Genomic DNA, 18393 nt, shown 5'->3' with positions numbered 1-18393 from the left:
TCACATAAGACAGCTGCCTCCTTTCAATGTAGCCAAAATATTTAATAGCACTTATCATATATAATCGTTAATTTGCTTATCTGTCATCTTTAGATTGTAAACCTCTTGAAATGATATTTGTCTTTTAACCTAGCTTACAATAGTTTTAAATATAGACTCAAGTACTTGTTGACTAAATGAAGAACCATTATTAAGATGCAAGGAAACATCTAATTCATATATTATATATAAACAAGATATTTATTTGAAGGCAAGATTAGAGTAGTGTTGTCAAAAAGACTTTGAAAAAGGATGTAAGCTATTTCAGGATTGAAAAGTGAGAGATATGACTTGACATTAGAAGTCTAAATATGAACCGGAAGTGTAGTCAATTTAGGCCTATACACATTTTAAAAAATATTAAAGTTCAAGTCTGTTCTCTGTTATAGCTATAAGGAGATAAGCAACAGTACAAAATTTATATGTATATACATATACTACATATACATAAAGAATAAAATATTTGTAGGGAAACAACTCAAAATTATGTTTCACCTGTTCATCCAATGACAGGTCAAAACCATGTCAAATAAATGGGCCTAGAAGTTTATTAATTTACAAAGTTGAACAATTTAGGTTGAAGAATTTTAAAGTATTATAAACTAGAGCAAATGCTAGACTCTGCCCTCAGGAATACATAATTTAAACTTAGAAAAATGGTAAAGCAGTCAGCACTTTACACATCAACAGAAAACTTCTGTATAGAAAATATCACATGAGTAAATACTATATTTCTTAATCTTTATAATTCTTAATATTTATAATATGATCAATAAATAAAACTTATAGAAAGGCAAAATTCATAGAAATATAAGCTTTTATCAGGCAAATCTTAACTTTCTTTTTAGAATATACAAGTCATCTTTTTGTCAATCAATATCTTATAATAAAAATCTGCTCTGATGGGAAGCAAAACAAATGCCAATATTTTGGCTCTGGCTGTAACTGATAAACTGATGCAAGTGTGACTAGATGTAGCTTCCTAATTTTTCTGCTATTTAGAAAATATTAAAGTAACAATACAAAGGGTTAATTAAAAAAAATATATATATGATTTCTTTTACCTAATTATGTAATTTTGAGTTTAACTGTCATAAAGGATAAGACTTTACTTTTAAAATCATATGTATAGTAAGGCCCTTAAAGGACTTCTTTTTCTACTTTAACATTCTGACTTTAAGTAGTCTAGAAATGACTGAGCCTATTTTCTAGAGAAAAAATTTTTTTATAAAAAGAAGTTATTATTTTCCTTAGAAAACTCCAATTTTCATGTTGAAAACTACCAGGAAAATTTTCACGTTGCAATTTGTACTTTTAAATTTGTTAGTGGGCAAATTTAGAAAACAAATTTTCACTTAGGGGACAATTTTACATTTCTTTAAATCAGAGCAAGTTTCTCTTAGCTATTAGAATTGCTAGAGGACAGACTACAGTATACTATGGTCCTTTTTTAAAACAGTGGTTTTCTTGATTTTCAGAAAATAAAAGACACACTTACCACAATCTGGTCTTCAGATGCAGTTGAGACACTACTGTCATCAAAGTAGTACCATTTTCCATCATCTTTATTTTTTGCAAAAGCAGTATCTAATGAAAAAATATAACCACCTCTATAACTGAAATAATTTATGGTTTCCATTAAAACCTTAAAATCATATGTGTGAGGAACACCTATTAAAATTATATGATAATCATCTATATAAGGCCTATCTGTTATACATTCAACTGATTCATTGATTAAAAGTTTTTAGAATAATTTCCTAAAATCTACATGCCTATGATACTTTTCATAAGATGAATTTGTAACTTTTTTTCATCTCAGGGACAAACAGAACAGATTTGTTATTTATTTATTTTAGATTTGTTATTATTTTTTTAATTCACAGAGTAACAATACTAATGACAACAAATGGTAATTAACATTTATCATGTACCAGGCACAGTGGTATGCACTTTCTGTGCATTATTCATAAAGAAAGTATCATTATTATCCTTCCAATTTCAGAGATGGAGAAAGTGAGGCATCTTGCCCAACAGTGTAGCTGTTAGGTAGCAGAGTTAGGATTCAAAGCCAGGTCTGCCTCTGACTCAAAGTTTGAAACTTTACCTATAATTTAATTTTTCTATGACAAAATTTTCCAACAATACTAGCCCACTAATTTATCGTGGTTTTCACACTATAATAATTTTCATTCTTTAATAAAAGTACAAAGCAAGAGAAAGGTAAAAAGTGATTAATTTGCACAAGTTTTAAAGTTTTGCTTCATCTTGAAGTTAAAAAAAATTGCCCCCTTTCCCATCCCATGTTTTGTATAAACTACTTAATAACTGAGGAAACAAAGTTGCAAAATGTCCTGAAAACAGTTATCTGCTGTCATAGCTTCTAAAAAGTGACACTTTATAGGCCACGACTTCTAAATAATTCTACCCATCACAAAACAAATGCATTGTTCTTCTGAGTGGAGCCTATTGTGGGCCATAAATTTGTCAATATGGCCTATTGTGGGCCATAAAGTTGTCAACTCACAACTGCTACCCTCAGAAATGAAGAGAAACATTGTTAGGCTGAATAAAAAGACAAAAATCTAACAATATGGTTTATAAGAGAGACAAATCCTATAAAAAGGCATACAGAGTTTGCAAATTAAATGTTATTAAAAGAAAGCTAGATTAACATTTATAATTCTGAGAAAAATAAAAGAACATCAAATCCTGGTAAAAGAAACAAAAGAGAAAGAAGAGCTACCCATTATAAACATAAATACAATTAATAATGTAAAACAAGATCAGTAGAAGTCCTGACAAATTCCTCTCAAAAAAAGAATAAACATAAAAAATGACCAGAAATAGTAATAATTTGAATACATTTGGTAAGCAGAAATTATTAGAGAACTCTATGTTTGAATAGAAAAATACCTATTTTTCAAGCACACAAACATTAAGGAACAGACCATTTATTAAGCCACATGGAAGCCTGAATAAACCCTCCTATGGATTAATATAATACAGACAGTGCCTGTAACAAAATAAAATTCAGAATAAAAGAAGAGTTTTATAAAAACCATGTATTTAGAAAAGTATATAGCTGAAAATATGACATTCCAAACTTGATGGGATACAGATAAAAGCAGTAAAGGAAATTTTAGAACTTTTATTATAGCCTTCAACTTGGGATGAGGGTGAGGAAGTCGGGGGGGGGGGGGGGGGTGAGGGGGGGTTGGAAAGCCAAAAGCATTCAACTCAAAAAGCTGGGAAAGAACAACAGAGCAAACCCAAAGTAACAAGAAGAAAAATATACCAAAGGGAAGAGAAGAAATCAATAAGATAGAACACATACATGTAATAGATAAGAAAATTTAATAAAATGTAAAGCTAATTCTTTGGACAGAGTAGTAAGACAGATTTGAGAAGACCAATTAAAAAAAGAGAGAAAAGACAAAGGAAAAAATAGCATAAGAGTATTATAAACAATTCTTCTCAAATAAATTGGAAAACAGATATATTTTTTGAAAAATAGAAAATGCCACAATGTGCACATTTTGGAAAAAGAAAACTGAATAGACTTCACAAAGCATGACATAAATAAAAAGTTTAAGGCTGTAAAGCCCAGGTAAGAGAATTTTTACAGGTTAATTCTACTAGACTTCATGAATAGTTAATTCCTATACAATGCTAGCTGCTTCAGGAAACAGATAAAGTATCCCAGCCTGTTTTATTAGAGTAGACATTTCATTTACACATTAATTGTTACAGCATGCAGTTCCACAGTGTAGCGGTTAGCACAAATTAAATGTAACAATCCTAAATAAAATTAGTTAACCAAATCCAACAGGGTATATAAAAAATACTAAAAGATAAGTTGGATTTTCCAGGAATGCAAAGATGGTTCAATGAAAAATCTATCAACTAAAGTGTGTAGACTGGTATAACCATCCTGGAGAACCATCTGGAAGTACCTGAACACTCATGACCCAACAATCTCACTTCTGGGTATGCAGCTCAAAAAAATTCTCACAAAGGGGAACATAAACAATAATGTTTATCAGTCTTACGGTGGTAGAATGTTAAAGGCAATTTGGATATCCATCATGAAATAAGTAGAGATAAAATATGGTACCTGTAAGTTATGAGTGTTTAGAAGCAATGGACTACATGGACATTTCTTATGCTAAGAGAAAAAGATGAGATTTATAGCACAGTACCAATCATGTAATTTAACAATGATGCATGACCTATAAGAGCACATACATTAAACACATTAGAAGGGAAAGGGAAGGAGAATGGAGAAGGACAGTAGCCCTGAATAGACAAGTATGAACTGAGTATGAATAATTCAATCCTCTATGCCTTTTTGAAAACATTCAAAAGCACATTTGTTCATTAATCAATATTTATTGAACAACTACCACATGTAAGACACACCTCATATTTTCCCCTTAAGGAATAATAAATATCTTAAGGAAAAAAGTCTGGAGTTATCAAACATCATGATTTTAGCAGAAAAGTAAACTGTCAACTTACAGTGTCCTCCTCCCATCCCTCCATAGTGGTTGGAAACAGCAATCAAATTATAGCGGCAAGGACCTGCATTTGGATTAATTAGGAATTCCGACATATCCAAGTCACTGTTTTAAAGACAGATCAAATTAGTCTTATGTTCTACCTACATGTAATGAATTCTATTCCCCTCTATCAGTGCTGTTTGACATTAATATCTCTAAAGAAATTACTAAGCGACAAATAACTCTATAAAGCAAATCATGTATATACTCCTGAGATTTGAATGTTTTGTCAAAAATTTTCTTAGGGGTGGAGAATTTAAAAATTATCCAGTGATTGTTGTTATTTAGATTAATGTTTTGATGCTAATACATTTAATTTTCGGCACTAGGAAAAGTATTCATCACTATTTACCTAACATCTAGGTCCTTTTTGTTTTTGTATTTTTAAAGTCATTTTAAGAAATGAATTATTTAAAGAAAAATAAAGGGATAACGAAAAACAACTTTCTTGGAAATATTATAATAATTTAAATATATCTAACCCCCAAAATTTTTTCTAAATTTCCTGATTCTGATAATCTGTATATCCCAAATGGTCAACATTCTGTGACATGTAATCAGCTGTTTATAATCTGCCTCTCATGAAACTGGAACATGACCATGTTATAGCTTACCATTACTTCTGGTTACACTTTTTGTACTTGCCTCACTGAAAAACAATAATGATTCTAAACTACTTTCTCTAATAGGTTCCAGAGATTATCATTACTTCTGGTTATCCTTGTACTTATATAGTCAAAATGTCATATTCTTTAAACTCTGATGGCTCATAATTTTGTAAAAGAGAAAATTACCATTTTTTGGTTCCATAATTGCAAAACATTTTCAATTTTATTTATTGTTATTATTTTTAATCGTCACCCGAGAATATGTATCCATTGATTTTTGAGAAAGAGGAAGAGAGAAGGGGAAGGAGGGAGGGAGGGAGAGATGAGAGGGGAAGGGAGAGAAGGAGAGAGGGAAAGAGGGTGAGAGGGAGAGAAAGAGAGAAAGAGAAAAACATCGATGTGAGAAACATTGATTGGTTGCTTCCCGTGCACCCCGACTGTGTTTGAACCTGCAAACTGGGTATGTGCCTTGACAAGGAATCAAACCTGAGACCTTTCAGTGTATGGAATGATGCTCCAACCAACTGAACCACATCAGCTAGGGCAACATTTTAAATTTATAATCACCAATTAGAATAAGCAATCCACAGAATGTTTTTAATACTATATCATTTATTTCCTTCCAATCACCTTTATATACCTGCCTTAAGCATTTGTCTAGTTATTAACTATAGCAAGTAGATTTGGTGCAGAAATATCATGAAATGTATAAAAATGCTATCAATGTTCTTTAGCAAAATTGGAAAGTATGAAGTTCTTGTTGCATAATTTTGTTCCATAAAGTCCTTCCTGGACTACATGAATGAGATACAATATTCCCTTTTTGTCCTTCTGAATTCTCAATTATATTCAGTGAAAGCTTAAAAAGAGAGGAATACAAAGATGCTACATCTCCAGACCACTTCATACCTTTCTACGAATATGATATCATACTCTGGACAATGCAATAAGAAAACTGAAGGAGTCCTAACCAGTTTGGCTCAGTGGATAGAGCGTCGGCCTGCGGACTGAAGGGTCCCAGGTTCGATTCTGGTCAAGGGCATGTACCTTGGTTGCGGGCACATCCCCAGTGGGGGGTGTGCAGGAGGCAGCTGATCGATGTTTCTCTCTCATTGATGTTTCTGGCTCTCTATCTCTCTCCCTTCCTCTCTGTAAAAAATCAATAAAATATATTAAAAAAAAAAGTTAGAGCTGTCTGATGTTTATGAAGCATAATTAAAACTTACATGATAGGAAAATCAACTAAAGTATCCAACTTGTCTCTCATGTATCGACTATAGGAAAATCGCTTGAGATGTACCACAAGTACTGGAGGCAGGGACCATAAATCCAATTTCTTTGTGGCTTGCTGATGTTCTTTACAATTTGGGCAATACCTAAAAATGAAGGGAAACACTTAAAGCTTGATAGAGGCAATTAAAACAATGTGTATTTAAAAAGTTTGAAAAGTTCTACATTATTTTAGTGAGCAGTTATTGTATGTCAAATATACACCAAATAGATTTAATAGGAATTCCCATTATTTTTATATTCAATACATATTCCAAATAGTTTAACTATTATGAATATGTAAATAAATATTCAAATAAATGACAAAGGCTAGATTATTTACATTTCAGTATGCTAATTCTGCCAAGATGCAGGTATTAGAAAAATCTCAAAATTTCTGGGCTCTAATGAAATTAATAATACCACAAAACATATTACAATTTCCCTAAAACAGTTTCTCTCAAAATGGCAGCACTGCTAAAAATTCTCAAGAAAAAGTAATTATTATGAAAAATATAATAGTGGAATTAAAGCTTAACATTTTAATACTTTTAAAGACATTTTCATCCCTCTTAATAAAATAATATAAATAAATGTTTATTATTTAAAATATCAAAGGGAATTTAGCTATCACCTTTCTAACTTGATGGACCACATACCTCCGTATAAACCTTAAAAAAAATTAGAAACAACTATTTAACTTTGTTTCTTACCAGGGATCTTCAGCACCTAGCTTTTCTTTTGTTGTAAAAAGCTCAATACAATCTTTTAATTTCACAAAGGGTTTTTTAGGCGGTTTATATTCCACACTTTCATGTTTTTCAAAATCCTAAAGAGAAGTATTTCTTGAGTTAAGAGAACAAATGAGACAAAACTCATTTTAGTGATACCATATTACTATGAATAGTAATGAAAAACTCGCAAACTTCCTCAAAAGAATCACAAAGCTTATTTCAGCTGAGATTTACACCACACTTCTAAATAAGTTCTATATACACACTTAAAAACAACTAAAAAGTATAAACAGAAAGCATGTTTAAAACAAATAAATATTTTCTAGTACATAATCAACCAATTTTTTACTGGCAAAATAAATACATTTGGTAGGAGCAAAAGAATGCAACAAAACAGTGTGATCAAGATGGAAAATATAAAAAAAGAGTGATGACTTACCTCAGCAGCATTTTCATCAAAATATCTTTTTTTCAAATCAGGATCCCAATCCAAAGCAAGAAAAGATCTTTCTAAGGTGGAAAACATATTTTTCTTTAAAATTTAATATGCCTTAGTGTTAAGATCAGTGTATTTTAATGTTAAGACATATGTAAGAATAAACATACAACAATCTCTTTTACTTTGATTAGGTCTGTGGTCGGCAAACTGCGGCTCTTTGGCCCCTTGAGTGTGGCTCTTCCTAAGTCTTAGGAGTACCCTAATTAAGTTAATAACAATGTACCTACCTATATAGTGTAAGTTTTAAAAATTTGGCTCTCAAAAGAAATTTCAATCGTTGTACTGTTGATATTTGGCTCTGCTAATGAGTTTGCCGACCACTGTATTAGGTGATCAGGGCAAATCATTGTTTCTAAACCATTATAGTATTTTAGGAATTAAAAAACCAAAACAAAACTTAAGCATAAGTCCAACCTCTATTTAATAAACATTAACATTTATTTTAGTACTAGAAGCCTGGTGCACGAAATTTGAGTAGGATGGGGGGGCCTTCAGCCCAGCCTGCGCCCTCGGACATCCCTCTTGCAATCTGGGAGGCTGCACGCACCAGTGACCATACTTTTCATACAGGTGAAAGACATCTTGCTGTTGTATAGCAGCTACATTTTTTTGCCCTGATTATAAAAAGTAGTACATAACATGATCCTTCTGAGGAGGTAGTACCATTTTCCCCATCTTACAGGTGGAAAAACTGAAGCAGAGAGAAGTTAAGTAATAGGCTTTGTCACACAGTATTAAGTGTCAGAATCAGGGCTGACCACAAAATGTGCAAGCCTGAGTCCATGCATGTCATTGTTGTAACATCCGTTTTTTCAGTGTTAGTGTAGCCTTGCCAGGTTTTAATTTTGAAATCTAAGAGACTGTTCCCCATATATAGGGTAGGGTCCCTAGGTCTGGCCGGCGATCAGGACCAATCTGTGGGGCAACCGGCAGGGCGATTGTGGGGGGGCCCTAGCTGGCACCTGCTTTGGCTGGTGGCTTGGCTCCACCCACTCACCCTGCCTGCCATCACCTCCCTCTGCGGCCAATTTGCATATTAGGATTTTATTATATAGGATATTTAGAAATTAAGGCTTTTAACTTAAGATTTTAGATAGATAAGTACTAAAATTAATGTGTTGAATTTTATAGTTTCCATCTAAAAAAATAACATGCTTTTTGCTAAAGTTTAGTGTTCAAGCCATTTTTCACAAATACTTACCATCTAGCCTAAGCTGCCTATCATCAAATCTTATATGCCTGGTATCGTCTTTGATGTAGTTGGTATCAGTATTGCCTAAGTTGTTAAACTGGAATGTAAACAATCGTTTTTTGTGTCCCGTGAGTTGACCTTTGCAAGTTTCTTCGGTACATAATCCATTTTCAGAATCATTATCTCCTCCAACTGAATCTTCCGACTGACTATTTTCATTCTCAGAGGGAAGTTCTTGATCTTGGCTTGATTCATCATCTGGCTCATCCGTTTCCATTTCACCTAATTTTAGATATTAGAAATCTTTAAGTAAACTCAATGTTGCATTTAAAAATTATTAATATTAACATTACGTTTCCTAAGCTTGCTGATATCTTTTAGTTCCTTAATCCCCATCCTCTTGACTTTTCTGAGGCAAAAATGCAAGTGAAGAGTTTTCACAATTTAGTAGGAAAGTCTTACTTGGTGAGCCTTCTTCATGTATGCCATTTGGGCCATTCCCATTAATATTTTGGTCCTTACAGCAATGTAGGGATCCTTCAGTGTCTTCAGTTTCAGTAGATATTTTGACATATCGGCTTAAATAAAATCAGAAATCAAACAAGTTCAGTGCTATAAAGGTAAAAACTTAAAGTTTTCTATTCTTTCAATAAAATAAAACTTTTAAAGGCAATAACTGGTCATTTGCTAGATTCAAGGATAAATTCAACTCAAGATAAAGTTCCTTATGTGGAACTGACTAATCATTTGTTTTGGTTGTCTTCATAAAAAGTTGATTTGTTGTTCTTGAGTTTTAACATATTTTTATATGTTAAAAGTGTGTGGTAAATAATTTCACCACTTAAAAATTCTCAGGTTAAATATATGTTATTGCTAAGATCATTTATAGGTGTGTAACATGATCTTTATGTATGGGTTATGAGACTACAGTAATTAAAATAAGTAAGAATACAAATATGTCAGTGATAAAGAACAAAAGAAAGGGATCAAATGACATTCTTGATTACTTTAAAATTCAATTCAAGGTTTCGGGAAGACAAAGAGCGTTTGCCTTACAATACTACCAACCATGAAAGTTTATCCTTTTAAATAAAACTGTTTATTTGTATGAGTTCTTGAAGTAGCAGTGTGTACAAAGAGATAAAACATCTGACATTGTTATGATTTTAGAGTGTATATGCATGATACATTTTTATTATTTTCTTCCAACTATTAACATTTGGTGAAAATGGCTAAAAGGATTCATGCTTCCTGGGTGTGAAATTAACTCACTAATGTTTTACATGATCAAGAAACTGGATTAGACTATACTTTGATTTTTAAATTGCTACCTATCTAAACAAACTAGAGATAATACAGACTTATCTAATGTACGATGCACCTTTACTTTCTCTAGCTATTTTATATTTTATCTTGCTAATGCAGAATTATCTGACACTTACCACATTCTCAAAAGTAGGAGATTATAGAGTTTATCTTCAGTATTGTTTCGTGGTACAGCCATAAGAAAAGGCTGACCAAAAAGTGAAGAACCAGTATGGTGGGTATAACTTGAGTGTCTAAACTTTTCTCGTAGGCAAACAGGAATAATCACATGCTCTGTATCTTCTGTCCTATTGATGTTAATTTCAAACCTATAAAGACAAAGCTGAAAATAAATTCTGAAAACTTTTGTTATTCTTTTGAATATTTTCTCGTGATATTTTTCAAAATGAATTTTGTACTTACACATAAATATCATCCCGCTCCATAATACTACTAAGATTTTCATCCATTGTGAATATTCTGTGAAATCTATGATTGTATATATCAGTAACTATCATCTAAAAAAAAATAAATTTCTATTGAGCTGGTTTTACAACACTGCAAAAATAAACTCCAACTTACATTCTTCTAACCCAGAACCATCTTACCTTATCTGCAGGTACTCCTGATAAAGCAGACAATGCTGTGCAAAGATCAAGTATGTTTCCAATTTTGGGGACAATCACTTTGTACTAAGAAACAAAAATTTTTTTAATGAATTTATTACTTTGCAAAAAATATTCAATAGATGAGACCAATGTCATGTTTGCTTCCTCAAAGTCACTTGGCATTTGGCTCACAGTGTCTCCAATCTTAACATCATCCCGGTGACAATGTCCATATGGATAATTTATCTGTACCTTATTGTCCTTTGGCTACTCAATTCAAAGACTCACATTTGCATTCAACTGTAGTTAACTTCTTAGAATTTGTTATAACCTGTTCTACCCCTGATATCTTAAAACTCTTTAACAGGATACTGTCTAACTATACTTACTGGTCAAACTGGAAACTCATTATTATTTCCTATTCTTGGCCTATTCTGAATTTTTCCCCAGTTTACTAGCTCCCTGTCTTCATACCCTTCCATTCAGATTGCACATGATTCCTCACTTCAACTACTCCATTGCAAAACCTTTAGTTATTTGTTATTCAGTTTTATTCTTGCTACACTTTCTTAGAGAGCTGTTCACATAGACTGGAGAAAACTGCCCAACTTTAAAGATTAGTGCACTACAAATTCAATGCCCTATCTCAACTGGTTCCTTAGCGCTAGCCAGAAGTCTGTGTATCCCTTATTTACTTATTCTCTCAGTAACTACTTAAAATCTTCAGCATTCCTTTGGCTTCCTATTTCACCACTTCTCCCTTCATTATCTGGAGAAAATTAGATGCTACTGGAGAAGAAATCTCCAACTTGCTTTCCCCCTACAAACTTGAGTCCTTTTCTGTGCAAAGAGAATCAGGTGTCCTTCCAACTCAAGGCTAACCCTAGCATCTATGCTCTGAATCCCATGCCCTGCTGCTTCCTCTGGAACCTAAGCTCAGTAATTTCCTTTATTTCATTTTATTTTGAGTAGTACATGAACACTGGAATATATACACATTTCTAAAAAAATCAGAACGAAATAGTCCCTCATTGTTTTCCCTGATTAAAACCCCCCCCCCCACAAAACCTTGTTAAAAGCAGTGTCTACACTGACTATCATAACATCCTCACCTCCCATTCACTTATCAACGAATCCACTGTGGCTTCTGTCTTCACTTTTTATCCTGTTACAAATGTTGTCAATACTATCATACAACCAAGTCTTTTTCAGTCCATATATTACTGACCTCCCTAGCATGACGGCTGAACATGCCCTCCTTTAAAATTTTCCTTTCCCTACACTACTACTTTTTAAAAAAATTATTATTGTTGAGATTGTTATAGATGTCCCTCTTTTTTTCTCCCACTGCCCCCTCCACTCGGTTCCAGCCCCGTCTCAGGCCTTTGCCACTCTATTGTCTGTGTCCACAGGTAATGCATACATGCATAAAAGATGTTTAATCTCTTCCCGCCCCCACACCCCCTTTCCTCTGAGAATCGTCAGTCGGTTTCATTTTCATGCCTCTGTTTCTGTTTTATTCACCAGTTTATTCTGTTCATCAGATTTCTTATTCATTTATTTTGATTTTTAGATTCAATTGTAATTGTTAATAGGTATGTATTTGTTGCCATTTTGTTGTTCAACTTTTTGATCTTTTTCTTTTTCTTCCTCTTCTTACAGAATATCCTTCAGCATTTCATATACTACTGGTTTGGTAGTAATGAACTCCTTTAGCTTTTTCTTGTCTGTGAAGCGCTCTATCTGACCTTCTGTTTTAAATGATAGCTTTGCTGGATAGAGTAATCTTGGTTGTAGGTCCTTGCTATTCATCACTTTGAATATTTCTTGCCACTCCCTTCTGGCCTGCATAGTTTCTAGTTAAGAAATCAGCTGACAGTTATATGGGTATTCCCTTGTAGGTAATTAATTGCTTTTCTCTTGCTGTTTTTAAGATTCTCTCTTTGTCTTGAGCCCTTGGCATTTTAATTATGATGTTTTTGGTGTGGTCCTCTTTGGGTTCCCCTTGTTCGGGACTCTGTGCTTCCTGAACTTATAAGTCTATTTCTTTCACCAGGTAGGGGAAATTTTCTGTCATTATTTCTTCAAATAGGTTTTCAGTATCTTGCTCTCTCTCTTCTTCTGGCACCCCCGAAATGCAGATGTTGGTACGCTTGAAGTTGCTCCAGAGGCTCCTTACCCTATCTTCATATCTTTGGATATTTTTTTCTTTTTGCTCTTCTGGTTGGGTTTTTTTGCTTCCTCATATTTTAAATCGTTTACTTGATTATCAGAATCCTCTACTGTTGAATCCCTGTATATTATTCTTTATTTCAGTCAGTGTATGCTTAATTTCTGACTGGTTCTTTTCCTTTTTTTTTTTTTTTTTTGGAGGTTTCTAGAAGATTTTTGAGTAATCTTATAACCGTGGTTTTGAACTCTATATTCAGTAGTTTGCTTTCTTCCATTTGTGACGTTTGTCTCCGCATTTTGGCTGCTTCCCTGTGTTTGTTTCTATGTACTGGATATAGCTGCTATGTTTCCTAGAATTGGTAGAGTGGCCTTGTGTATGTGTTCTATAGCTCCCAGCTCCCCCTTTGTGGGCTGTGAGCAAAGTCTTATTGTAGTTGAGACTTCATTGCTGTTGGTGTCACTGGGAGGAATTAACCTCCAGGCCAATTGGCTATGAGGACCAGCTGCAACTACAATGGGAGAGCTGCTGTACAGGAGACACCCATATAGAGCGGGACTTGCTTCAGTGGGGCTTTGGTGCTCACTTGAGTGTGTCACTTATGGATGTGTAGAGTTGTAATCTGGTATAGACTGACACTGAACACTGGCTCTTGGGTCTCCAGGAAGGTATAAAGTCAGCCATTGTCTGGGTCCACCCAGCAGGAGTTACAGAGAGATCTGTAGATTCCTCCTCTTTGTATTGGGTTTGGAAGTACACAGATGAGGCCCAGATATGAAGCAAGGCAGGCTGGTGTTGGTGCTGGATCTTGGGCATTTTATTGATAGGTTTGGGGCTGCTGGACCCAGCTGCAGCTTGTTTGAGAGATTTTATTTTAATTTTTTAAAAAATATATATTTTATTGATTTTTTACAGAGAGGGATAGAGTTAGAAACATCGATGGGAGAGGAACATCGATCAGCCGCCTCCTGCACACCTCCCATTGGGGATGTGCCCGCAACCAAGGTACATGCCCTTGACCGGAATCGAACCTGGGACCTTCTAGTCTGCAGGCCGATGCTCTATCCACTGAGCCAAACCAGCCAGGGCTGTTTGAGAGATTTTAGCTTTAGTAAGGACAGGCCATTCATATGCAAAAGCTTCTGCACACAGCTTGGGTGGGGTTGTAAATTGGATGAGGCGGGTCTTAGAGAAACACCAGGGTGGAGCAAACAGAAATGGCTGCGACCAGGGAGGTCCCAGCATAGGAACAATGAACCCTGGGAGCACCTCCGTCTGGAAGAAAGCTGCCCTCGAGTGCCTGCCCCATTGCTGGATAATCCAGTTCCTCCTCGTCCTGGTACTGGAGCTCAGGGGAAGTGGGACCTTGTAAGTTCAGTTCATGCTGCCAGCCTTTTAAGAGGAACAGCTGAGTCAGTAGCCTCTGTGTCACTGAGCCCCAATCTGCAATGGTTTTTACAGTCCGTAGTTCTTATTGCCCGTAGGAACTTCTTTTCCCAGCTCTGGGTCCCTGGGGTAGGGGTCAGGTGTGGGGCTGGGATCCCTTGCTCCTTCAGGCAGCATCCTCAGAGATGATCTCCCTTCTGATTAAAAAAGCAGCACATGTGGGTGCTGGACCAGCCCGTTCCTCGCTTCTGCACCTCCTATCAGTCTCAGTGTACTTTCTTTTTTACTTCTCTAGTTATAGGTCTTCCATTCAGCCAACTTTCCAGCAGTTCTGAACAATGGTTGTTCTGTATTTTAGTTGGAATTTTGATGTGGGGGGTGGCGAGTACAGAAGTTTACCTATGCCGCCATCTTCCCCCTCTCCTATACTACTACTTCTTTATTCTTTTGTATTTCCCTGGTTACACCTTCTTTTGAGGCTCTCCTCTAATGTCCTTTGGCAAGAAAAAGCCTTTTGAGAATTATTTTACTCAAAATAATGATACTTTGCACATCCCTCATGCTTTCAAGTTTCTAAAAAGTTGTACTAACTTTTAAAGTATTTAGTTTATAAAAATCTTACATAAACAAACATATATTATTATTAGATTGTTCTTGAGCCATAAGGACTCAATACTAATTTTTAATAAAAATAGCAAATGCAAAAAAAAACCCACAAAAACATTACTTACCTGCATAGGTTTGGTAAGTGGATCCATTCTAACTAAATAAACTTCCAAGGTACGTTCTTTTTTCATGGGCAATGGAAGTGTCAAGTAACAAAAAGGATCAAATGTTACTGAAATCTTATCACATTTAGGACAAACTAGAGTTGATTTGAAAAGGCCATGAAATATATCTACTATGATAGAATCATTTCTTTTTAAATGGTTTTCCCAGGCTTCTTCAGCAACTACCTATAAGGAAAACAGACACATATTACACAGTGATATTACATTATTAAAACAATGGTGACATTAACATAATTAAATTTACCTTATCTGCCCTTCCATCAGCATCTTTTAATTGTATATATGGTTTTTTCCTAATTCTATTCAAATCCTCATGTAGTCCATCTAACAGGAAAGCTAATAGTTCTTGACAGTCCTGCTGCTGGTATCCAGAGAACTGTGGTGCAAAACGTCCTACCTGTGTCTGTAAGAAAAGCAAAACTATAAAATCAGTTCTAGGGACAGGTTGATTAAAAAATTACATAGTTAATTCTCATTATTCATGGATTTCTATTTGTGAATTCATCTACTTGCAAAAATTTATTTAAACCCCAAATCACCTATGGACACTTTTATAGTCATTTGCAAATATGATAATTACACATATAAATACATATAATTACACATTTAAAAATGTTTTAAAATAACTAGTCTGTAAAACAGAAATGTTGACCTGAAGAAAGAACAAGGAGAAAATATCGTAAAGTTTTATAAAAAGAATTATTAAAATTTAGGATTTCTGGGTCACTAGAAAAAATTACATAGTTCTCATTTTGTTTTTTTGTGTAAAAAGGATGAATCTCATAGAGATAACAGGAATATGCATGCTCACATATAATGTCCCTAGTCTTTGCAGTACTAAGTATCTCTTTGATGAGACTAAAAAGAAATGTGAAAAAAGAGTCAGATATCAAAAGCATATTTACACAGCAATATTTAATAAAATGAAACTCATGAAACTAAACATGGGGAAGGATTGAGAACTGGTTTTTCCAAGGTTTAGAAAGTTAAATGCCAGAGACTTTGTTGGTTTTTAGTTTTAAAGAACTATTATACAGATAATAAAATGTTGCCTACATGTCCTATATATTTAAATGTCATTTAAAATGTTTGTATAAAAATGGCTGAAAACTGCTTAATTAAAAAAAATTCAATAACAAACTAAACTACTTTAGATTTTATTGATTCTAAGAAGTCACTACTTTATAAATTAAACTTTAAAAAGTTTAAGAATTACACATAAAATTTCATTCTATCATTACTTTCCTACCCACCCCTCAGAGCCTTTAAAGACATTTTTAAATTAATCATTTGTCTCATCCCCCAGCTGGAAAATTTAAGACCAGAAATAATACTCTTTATCTATTTATGGTGCTGTGTCCCTTTGCAAGGCTACAAACCATAGTAATAGCTATGAGAACCAATTTTTGTCCTCTAGGAGTGGAGATAGCCCTCATTAAAAATATATCTACTATACTAACCTTAAAAGCTCTTGGTGTGACATAGCTAAATTTTCCAGACCACATTTGCTTGATCAATTCAGCATAAGATTTAGCTATTTCACCTCTCATTCCTAAGGGATTGTCAAAATTCAGTTCTTCTTGATACTTGTCATTGAGGAAATATTCAGTAAGCGGTGGTGTGTTGCTCAAACACTGCAAAGAATAAAATATATTTTCAAGTCAAAGTAACCACACATGTTAAGCATGTTAAATATGAAGAAAGAAACAAATTGATTTGCCACAACATATAGAGAAAAATTTAAATGATGGCCTCTTGCACCGATAAATAACTGGTTAAATAAACACTCAAAATATGCACTCAAATATTCATTTCCCAAATTTTAAATCGATTACGTATAATAAATGATAATGCTAATATTTGTTGCTGTAAAATCTGCATTAATTTTAACCACAGCAAACTACCTTGTTAACTGGGAGGGTAGCTCAGAGTTTTCTTTCCTTCTTTTACTTGATTGGTAGATATTATGGCTTGTCTACTCATCCCAGGCACCTGCAAATTAGCCTGAGTAGGTAAAAACTGAGATAGAGTGCAAGCACAAAATTAACTTAAAAGAGTATTTACTGCTTTCACTGTCAATTCCTTATCATGAAAGAGCAGGCTTTAAATTTTTCATTTGGTCAGACATTTTTAGCTGGAATAGTACTGATTAAATGAGTCTGAAAAAACAAGCTTTAGTTATGTGAACTCTGGCTAAGTATGTTTTTACTTCTTCAAGCTCTTCTTCAATATCATAACAATCAAATTTTCCTTTATGGCAAGATTAAAATAAAAGTATGAATAAGTTATTTCTCCAACTATTTTCTGATTTGAATTAAATAATTCAGGATTTAAAATAAAAAGCAGAAGTACATTTTTTCCACAATATTTTATCTCAAGATGGAATAATTTTAAGCTGATAATACCATATAATATGAATCCACTATAACTTTATTGATTAGAGGCCTAGAGTCATTAAGAATATATAATGAATGATATAGACATATAGTCATATAGGTAACTCTTTAAATTTTTTCTGAAGGAAGATATTTGTCTTGGAGGAAAGTGGCTAAGTGCTTTAAGTGAAGCTGTAAAGAAGTGCAAGTCCACTCTTATGAGAACTTAGATTTATATGAATAGAAATCAGAGTTTTTCAAAGCTTGCTCACCACTCATTTGGGTTAACTTAAATAGTCTTGATAGCTATGAAAGGTCCAGACTACTGGATGTTATAATCTATGATTATATACATGTACTGTTCGGCTAAAACCCCCAAATTAGGCATATTCAATTAAAAAAAATAAGTTATGGTATTCTACTTCTTGGTTTCAATTATAAATCAAATTATGTTTACTTAAGTAGCCATAATATCTATTTGGGAAGTTTTTTATATAATAAAGATAATACTGTCCAAATTGGTAGTCTAGCCCCCAAGTCAAGGCAAAAGGAGTGATTGCCTATACCATCATGGAATTTGTTATATTAATTCTTAGGCAATGAAAACCATATAAACAGTTAAAAATATTTGGGGTTGGCTATATAAGCTTTGGAATCATTAATACGCCATTTTCAGCAGAAATTCTTTTTTATCTGAGCAAAAAGATAGAGGTAGGTTAAAATACAAGAGGCAATTAGGGAAAGGATCCCTTTCTATCTTTCTGCTTAACTCCTTTTAAATCTCAACCTTTCATAATGTTACACGCCTTCTGAGTTTCATATTCTCTTTTCCTTTTGATTGTTCTCTTAATTATA

General features: G+C 33.7%; 1 protein-coding gene across 10 annotated transcripts in view; it reads right to left on the bottom strand.

Annotated features, from left to right (window-relative positions):
• USP15 (ubiquitin specific peptidase 15) overlaps positions 1 to 18393 on the bottom strand; it is a 131302-nt gene that overhangs the window by 5895 nt on the left and 107014 nt on the right. For 5 of the 10 annotated variants that reach the window (XM_059683447.1, XM_059683446.1, XM_059683448.1 and 2 more), the window contains 13 exons: positions 16624 to 16797; positions 15408 to 15566; positions 15104 to 15328; positions 10817 to 10900; positions 10632 to 10726; positions 10346 to 10537; positions 9366 to 9481; positions 8913 to 9185; positions 7652 to 7722; positions 7192 to 7307; positions 6436 to 6585; positions 4561 to 4664; positions 1538 to 1626 (listed from right to left, as the gene is read on the bottom strand). In XM_059683447.1, coding sequence (XP_059539430.1) covers positions 1538 to 1626; positions 4561 to 4664; positions 6436 to 6585; positions 7192 to 7307; positions 7652 to 7722; positions 8913 to 9185; positions 9366 to 9481; positions 10346 to 10537; positions 10632 to 10726; positions 10817 to 10900; positions 15104 to 15328; positions 15408 to 15566; positions 16624 to 16797 — 1848 coding nt within the window. Of the gene's footprint in view, positions 1 to 1537; positions 1627 to 4560; positions 4665 to 6435; positions 6586 to 7191; positions 7324 to 7651; positions 7723 to 8912; positions 9186 to 9365; positions 9482 to 10345; positions 10538 to 10631; positions 10727 to 10816; positions 10901 to 15103; positions 15329 to 15407; positions 15567 to 16623; positions 16798 to 17067; positions 17156 to 18393 lie in introns of those variants that run through there. The other 5 variants (XM_059683451.1, XR_009451246.1, XR_009451247.1 and 2 more) reach the window with 5 other exon arrangements.

Source organism: Myotis daubentonii, chromosome 2 (assembly GCF_963259705.1).
Source record: "Myotis daubentonii chromosome 2, mMyoDau2.1, whole genome shotgun sequence".
Classification (NCBI taxonomy): Eukaryota; Metazoa; Chordata; class Mammalia; order Chiroptera; family Vespertilionidae; genus Myotis; species Myotis daubentonii.
Note: the sequence above shows the minus strand (reverse complement) of the source record. Positions and strands in the feature narration are given on the sequence as shown.